This window comes from Hylaeus volcanicus, chromosome 7 (assembly GCF_026283585.1).
Source record: "Hylaeus volcanicus isolate JK05 chromosome 7, UHH_iyHylVolc1.0_haploid, whole genome shotgun sequence".
In the NCBI taxonomy this organism is placed as follows: domain Eukaryota; kingdom Metazoa; phylum Arthropoda; class Insecta; order Hymenoptera; family Colletidae; genus Hylaeus; species Hylaeus volcanicus.
This window is the reverse complement of record NC_071982.1, coordinates 449326-457582: the sequence shown is the minus strand read 5'-3', so window position 1 is coordinate 457582 and position 8257 is coordinate 449326. Positions and strand designations below refer to the sequence as shown.

Genomic DNA, 8257 nt, shown 5'->3' with positions numbered 1-8257 from the left:
AAGGACCCTCACGTACCACTAATTAATATTTATTCTAGTTGTAAATTTAAGTCTGTAACCTAGAAAATTACTTACAGTTACATAACGCTTATTAATAACATTTAATACATACTTTCCGACTTGGTTAAAAAATTAGGGAATTTGCTAAATATTATTTGAACGTGAGTAAGGGTTGAAGCATAATCTTTGAGCGTTCGAAACGATAGCTCAGCGGTTGAATTAGTTTTAAATAACAGCAGGCAGCAGATAAGCAAATGCAAATATTGAAAGTGGTATAGCAAATTATAGTACTACAAATCACGATCAACGGGGGGATGAAAAGTTTATTATTTGTGTTGTTGAGGGTATAAAGGTACCAAAATGTCCGAATGCGAAGAGTTTAATAATTAGTGAATTAAGAATCAATTTCAATCGTAATGAGGCCATACAGATCTATTAGATTTTAAGTAAGTGAATCCATATGCTGCAAATAAGTGCAGTCTATGCGTAATCGGTGCGCAAGTAAATACCAAAATTGGAGATTTTAATTCCATTTTACTATACATCTTTTTGTGCTTAAAATTAAGCAGTTTTTTTCGACGAGATTTTTCTCGGAGATGTTCGACAGTACTTGATATTTCCCTGCGCCCGATCAAGACACTGACATCCATTTGTAAATATATTTCAGTAATTTATCGATAAATCATTTTCCCATTTAGTAATTAATATGCGGTGAGCAAAAAATGGAAGCTTACAAAGATTTTTGTAATTTTTAATTCGATCGTAATGAATTGAGGTAATAATTGTATATTGTTTATCCATCTGTTTAATCTGATGCAACAAACTGCATTAAAAGAAAGCAATTGATATCATACATGAAACGCAAACTAAACTTGTACCTAATACGTTAAAAAAAAAAAAAAAAGGAAAACATAAAGACAATTTAAACTTTGAAGAAAACGGGTTTATGAAATGAACTTAGCGTGTAATAAAATAACCGAGTCTATTCACAAAACAAGAGTTTTCTCCTTACCACGTGTCCCAGACATTTTAAAATAAGACAAATAATTTATATTTGTATATCAGATAACATATATTATATATATATATGTGAAAATTTACTGTATTGCATTTGTTAACAAATGCTGTGTGCAAAATATACATATGAATTATACAACAATTCCAGAATTAAGATAACGACAAACATCTTTGTATTTCGAAGAGCGTTTTTAAGTTACATCTTAATTAATTGTATTTGCATGTGATCGATTTTTGTAATTAGTAAGCCGTTTTACTTTTAAATAATGTCTTATTCCCAGGAAATCATAATTGTCAGTGTTATTATGTAGCGTTCATTGATAAGCTAAGTACATATACAGATTAATCGTATCAAGCTCGATGAGTAATTAATTGTTAAAACTATTGAATGTCTACTAAATTATTTCACAGTATTAGTATTAATTCATCATCATTTTTATTGTAATATCATCCGTGCACAAAATTATGTAGGAAAGTGGCGATTCTTCTTTTTTATTATTATTATTATTATTATTACTTTTTTTTTTTTAGTATTCGTAAGTGACTCATGAAGCGCCACCAAAGCCTTGACGTTGCGATATTATGAGTTTTGAGAAATTCTACTTACGCTTATGATGAAATAAATAAATTGTATTAACGAGACTAAGCACTATGTTTTAATGTAAAAAGATAATGGTCAACTTTTCTAAGAAATGCAAAGAACTGTTTTGAGAAAACAACAAAAGTCTGAATGGATATCAGGCGCAGAGTGAATAGTTTCGTAATTGACGCAAAAAAGCAAGTTGAATAATATTTTTCCAGTGTTACTGTTTACTTTTCCTATGAAATCTGAACCATTATCTAGCAGCATCGATGAAAGCATCAAGGAACTTATATTATCCTAGTGTAAATTTACTTAAACGATAAAGCGTACGCGAAAGCGCTTAAGAGAATAGATATAAAAACAATAAAATGTCAGCTTTAAGAATGCCAGAACTTCGAACAAGATCAGTGATGGCGTTCCTATTCAACAATTAATTAATCCAAGCTTCATTATATAGTATCGTTGATTTATTATTATCTAGATATTTCTCGTTTCTAAATGTGAATGTGTCGTACCTACCAGTGAATATCGCACGAATAAGCATATTGAAATAAGGGGATACCGATTAATGATGATCATTAATAACGATAATAATTAGCCAACTGTAAAAGTAACGCTTTATAGGCTAAGCTGATTTCTTGCTGTAACGCGCTTCTTCATCAGTGATCTCAAAGAATGCTTGTGCACCTTCTATTTGTGTTACTGTATGTTAAAGCACGAGCTCTTTTAATCTTACGCGTATCAACGGGCTCGAGCACCGTAATTACTCTAACAATAACAAACAAAATTCACGCAAGTTTGTAATTTCGAAACTCCGAATCACAATCGAAAAGAATACGATTGCTGTTTGTAGGAAGTCTGTCAGGCGACTTTTACTATACCAGTAGGATAATAATCGATAATTTGAACAATTTCTGATTACTGTAGCGATCGATAATTCAGATTTTTTATATTCACTATTCTGTTAATGCAAAAGTGATGCAAATTTCTTTTGGATCAAGTGTACATTCTGCAAAATTGTAGAAATAATTTTTGAATTAAAATTAAAGTCAATCGGTTCAATTAGGAATGCAATTAATAAATTGTATGTTACAAACGTGTAATGCGTTTGTCACTTATACATGAAATTACAATATTTTTAGAGTAATTGTTACGTTCGATCATATGTTATAGTTATAAAGTATTAACACTTTATCGACTGGTAGCGTTTGGACATATGTATAATTAAATTTAATAATATTTTTTATTTTCGTAAGATTAGTATTTACCGTATTTTTTATTTTTATTTTAAAAATTGTGTTCGTAAGAGCTAATTTTCAAGTTTTCCAATACAATCTAATGCAGCATGTTACCCACCGTGTGGAATGAAAATTGCATTTACTTTTGTATCAATTCAATCAAGTGATGTATCGTTGTAATCTTTAGCGTTTAATGCACGACATTTTCGACGAAAATACGATAGCATAAGCTCACGAGAGTATGAGTAAAGGGTGTTGTGAATGCAAAGAAAGTATGCAGTAAGAAAATATTAAAATTACAAATGAATAAATTGAAAGACTGTTAAAAATGCGACTTTGGGCGCGTTTTAATTATGATTGGCTTTATTCGAAAGGCATTGCCGACAAATGTGAATAAATAAAATGGATAGCGTAACGACGACAACACTTGCAACTGGCAAAGTTTATCGAGTCAGCTGATCGTATGAGGGACGCGGTATCAGTTATACGGTTTCAACAAGTTGAAACACTTTTAAGTGAAGTTACCGAGATCTGTGAAAAATTACAATTTCGTTAAAATTTTGTGTCATTTCATATTGCATGCCTGTTGTTTTAGTTTCGAGCTTTTATACAAAAATGTAACAGAAAGAAATATTAGAATGCTACTGTACCTGTTGAATTTTGGGAAATACAAATTAAAGAAAGATCGTCTCAGTATGAGTGTATTAAACATTGTCAATAGTATCTGGTCAATATGTTCATTTTAAAGAGTCAACTTAAAAATGTATGCTTCGCTAAAGCGATTCGTTCGTACCACTATAAAACCCTTTGGAGAACACTTGAACACCGAAAGACTTTTATATGCTTGTATCATTTTACGTATTTTGCATCGATTTGTCAATTTGTTCTAACTTTTAAATAGTGTACTTTTCAAAAATGACAATTACAACTTTCAGAATTATATTTTTCAGTGAGGTATTCAAATTGAATACAAGCATGTATTTTATGACACATACCGTATGTCCGATTAGGGTGTGAATTGATGTCAACTGTATGTTTCGAATAAATTTATATTTCCTTTATTATTTTTACAACATAAACGATCAATGTATTTTCAATTAAATATTCAATTGGGGAGTAAATAAAACTATTAAATTACTAAAAAGAAACGTATTATTTAATCGTTCATTTATTTACTTAATTTATCAGGTTATTTACCAACTGTACCAGTCAAAGCAAAACTTAAATTATTATTTTTTTGCATATTAATGTAATTTTACATCATAATTAAACTTATAATTGTTGATTTGTACACTAATAATTGACTGATATTAGGTTTTTAAAAGAAGTAAAAATACAGAAAATGTGGCGCCATCCTCGGCAAACTGCCCAAGTTTGTCGTGAAATACATTCATACATCCCGCCGCTAGATGGCGCCAAGCTACATCGGTTGCCGCATGCCAGGGGCATCCTTGCGCCTACGAGATGGCAACCGAACAAACAGGTCAGCTAGTAGTGGTTGCCGCATAAAAGGGGCACTCCTGCGCCTGCAAGATGGCAACTAAACCAACAGCTCGACTAGTGGTGGTTGCCGCATAAAAGGGGCACTCCTGCGCCTGCAAGATGGCAACTAAACCAACAGCTCGACTAGTGGTGGTTGCCGCATAAAAGGGGCACTCTGCACGTACTGTGTAATAACCACAGCGAGCTTGAATTTTACATTTTGGTATCAGGAGAACATGATATGCGAAGAGGTGGCACGACTTCTCTCCGTTTAAAAGTTCAATAATGTTGCAAATTGAGAAGAGTGAAACTTAAGAGTCAGGCTACCAAGAAATGGAGGAAAATGTACCAGGAAATAAAGGGAAATTAAAGGGAAATGTGTCTATGTGTATGTGTATATGTTGAATAGGATGCTCTATATTTGAAACTGGAAAAGCACGGAATTCTAAAATCTAAAACAAATTCTAACAAAATCGCAGGGAAATAATTACAACAACGCATAAGCGTTAGCAATAGCAAACAGTAGCAATAAGTTTTATAATAAATATATTTATTTAATAATAATTTTGGTACTAAATGTATTATCCTACGAAAGAAATTTTATATATAATAGTTTATATCTTTTAAAATTAAACAATATGTACATATTCTTATTAAGAAAAAACATCTATCAAGTAAATTTGGTAATGTAGATTTTTGTCCCATAAGAAACAATTAAAAATTCTTCAATATGGACCATTATATTCAATGATATAACGGCAGTGGTATCAAAAGTTAATTTTTTTGAGTCCATAGTATTGAAATTTATCGTTTCAAAATCTTTTATGTAATATACATGAACATTTCCTAAAAATAGTACATAATATTTAGCATAATTAGCAATAGCCTTGAATCGTGTAAAAGTTAATATTGAAAATTAATCGATTACCTGAATTTAAGCCTACGATAAGTAGATGAGCGTACACTAAAACTGCAGTAGGAGTACCATGTAAAATTGGGAATAAATTATGGAGTTTCCATTCTTTATCGTGTAAAAAACCTATATAGCCATTTTCTGCAATGGGAAAATATTTGAATATTCCTAAGTGTCAACAAATTTAATCGGTAAACGTAGTTTTACCTGTGATACAGACTGCCATATGAGGTTTAAATATGTAGTATCGACGAACTTTTATATTCGGTAATGGGACGCATGTCCATGTTACATAGATCTCTTTGCCTGTGTCCAACTTTAAATGTACAAAGTGTCCTTCCTCCGTATAAAAATGTACCTTTTTTACAACATTTTAACATTTTAAATGACAAATCTACCGAATTAAACTTAATGAGTATCACTGTTACCATTATTTTTACTTCTATATAATTACCAAGCTAGTACCTTATTATTATCTGCACCGACAGCAATAATCTTGTTTGTATTAAATTCATATACTGTTCTAGGTATTGATCCTTCTGTGACTATGGCATTATGCATAGCAGTATAACAATAACTGTAACTTGTACTATTAAATGTTTAATATTTAGTAACAACTAGAATATGTACTCTATGCCTATTATCTCATATTCTTTAAACCATACCAAATTAATTCTCCACGTGTTTTACCGATTAATTTTTTTGACTTGACATCCCAGAAACTTATGTGATTATTGATGGAGCAAGATATGCATACGATATTTGTTTCTAAAATTTGTATATCGTTACTCGAGAGTCTTTTATACAATTGGTTGTTAAAATATATAAATACCATCTCTTATAAACTGTACGCTATGTACATATTCCATATGATCGGCTGTATATATAGAGCCTTCATATAATCTGCTAATATTATAAAAATAAATATATCCCTCGCTTGTTCCAACAGCTAACAAATTTCCTGTAGAATATATTCATTGTACAAGTTAAATACAATCTTATGTGTTTGATAAAAATAGTACTTTATGGTTATAAGAAAAAAAGAATTTTTTTTATTAATTTGCTCTTATAACTAACAAAAAGTACTTCTATTCCAAAATTTCTATCAAGGAAAATTAACTTCATATTTTATGCAATATTACATGTTGCACAGAATAAATATACCATTACCTGAGGTATCCATGCATGTAATGCTTTCCACAGGACTTTGCTTCAATAATGGTTCGATATACTTGCTTTGTGTGCTCCATTTTACTACATTTTTAGATTTAAACCAGAGTTTGTACATTGCCATCCACATCATGGCATCGTGTTTTCCATCAAATTCATTATAAAACTTCTTTGGATTCAATGTCTCGCACAAAGTGCTCCATAAATGGTTTGGTATTTCTTTTTTACATAGTTTATGCCAGTGGTCATTGTCCTACGATCAATTGGTAAACATTAGAATTTAGAATTTATAAATATATTTATCGTATGTAAATACATATTCATATGTGACATGTCTATACAAACAAAATTAAAGTGTAAGATAAAATATTATACAACGTACCTTTAAGATCTTAGCGATAATTTCATTCCAATCCTTACAAACTGTTTTCAAATTTGTGAGCACCACTGGATCGGCATACAAAAATATATGTTCCCATATTTCAAGAGGGAAATACATTTTTCGAGTAACGAATACAAATTTAATATTATCAAATGACTACACTACGATATGCAACTATTGGTATATATTGTCAGTTGGTTTTATGTTGTTTACATAAATATACAATTTCCTTTTGTTGCCATCGACTTTCGATCCAATATCGTTACGATTTTGAATAATTCCTAAAGTGTCTAAGGAAACATCAGTTTGTTGTTTACCATTTGTCGTACAAAAGATCGCATTTTTTTTTTAAACTATACCATAGTAAACAACTATTTGATGAGCGTACCGAATGCAAGAAGCGCATAAGCGCATACCACCACGTACCACCTCTCTTCTCTACCCTAAAACCTGTAATCAATGTTACCAATCAATACAGACGATTTCCCCTTACACAAATTAAAAAATCCCTAAATTTTACATTAAAACCCCCTGAAATATTTTATTTATCTATTGATAAGGCAGGAATTTCTCGAATCTCAACAAACCGACACTGTTTCTCAAATAATTTCGAAATCAGTTGGAGTTCTGATTCAGACAAAATACATCAATTTTATATGGATGACAATGAACTTTCGTGGGCATACAATGAAAATATATGAAGTTCCAAATAAAAATAACTTCAAATTTTAACAAAATAAATTGTTTTTATAATATACGTGGTTTTTGAATTAAAAAAAAAAATTATATCAATGTTAGAAAATATAGAAAAACACAGAATATTAATGCAAATGGATTTTTTTTTAACTGAAATAATTTTCATTTGCTACGTTTCCTGTTATGTCTTCATTGTTATCTCCCGAAATCTCACTCTTATCCATTTACTAGCCTAATAGTCATAATTGATTGAAAAAAACGGTAACATAAAACTTTAAACAGTTGTAAAACTTACAATATTCAAAATTATTTAAAAAGTCTTTCAAGATACGTTCAATTATCACTAAAGACCCCAATATATCCGAATGACCTTATAACATTCATCATTATAAGATAAAGTGTTATTAAAAGTATTTATTTTACTTATTGTATGCGTTATTAAGTTATGATTACAGTTAACTTATTATACTAATAATGTAATAGTTATATAAAATTAAATATTATAATAATGTATTTATAGTAAATATATTCAAATAATACCAGTATAACCAAATTGTTCAAGTACTGGTCCAATTTTTTGGTCTATTCAAGTATTTTGTACTTTATCTCAGAAAACAAAGCATTTTTTTTCCGAAAAGAAATGAAATAAAAATATTTAGAAAATCAACTATTCGATTGATTACGTTGCTGATAAGCTTGCAACGGTAAAGGAAATTGAACAACCATCGCTACGTGTCGAGCATAAAATTCGCGGCGCTACAAAGTGTTACAAAGCG

The 8257-nt window shown here is 30.2% G+C and overlaps 1 protein-coding gene across 2 annotated transcripts; it reads right to left on the bottom strand.

The window, feature by feature from the left end:
* Positions 1 to 4849: 4849 nt before the first annotated feature.
* Positions 4850 to 8214, bottom strand: LOC128880055 (uncharacterized). Of its 2 annotated transcripts, none has more exons than XM_054129723.1 (9): positions 8022 to 8214; positions 6786 to 7235; positions 6404 to 6656; positions 6066 to 6194; positions 5899 to 6001; positions 5699 to 5822; positions 5441 to 5591; positions 5249 to 5374; positions 4850 to 5166 (listed from the first exon to the last, which is right to left on the bottom strand). In XM_054129723.1, exons 2-9 carry the CDS (start codon positions 6900 to 6902, stop codon positions 4991 to 4993), a joined length of 1179 nt encoding a protein of 392 aa, XP_053985698.1. In that variant the 5' UTR covers positions 6903 to 7235; positions 8022 to 8214; the 3' UTR covers positions 4850 to 4990. The 2 variants fall into 2 exon arrangements, with proteins under 2 accessions (XP_053985698.1, XP_053985699.1); XM_054129724.1 differs by lacking the exon at positions 8022 to 8214 and having other exon boundaries at positions 6786 to 7075; positions 7174 to 7234.
* Between the last annotated feature and the right edge of the window lie 43 nt (positions 8215 to 8257).

Excerpts from the sequence above, each read along its gene's own strand:
- LOC128880055 (XM_054129723.1), bottom strand. The coding sequence starts at position 6,902 with ATGTATTTCCCTCTTGAAATATGGGAACATATATTTTTGTATGCCGAT. Across the intron at positions 6,657-6,785 it reads TTATCGCTAAGATCTTAAAG|GACAATGACCACTGGCATAA; the intron begins GTACGTTGTATA and ends AATTGATCGTAG. Across the intron at positions 5,592-5,698 it reads TCGGTGCAGATAATAATAAG|GTACATTTTTATACGGAGGA; the intron begins GTACTAGCTTGG and ends GTTGTAAAAAAG.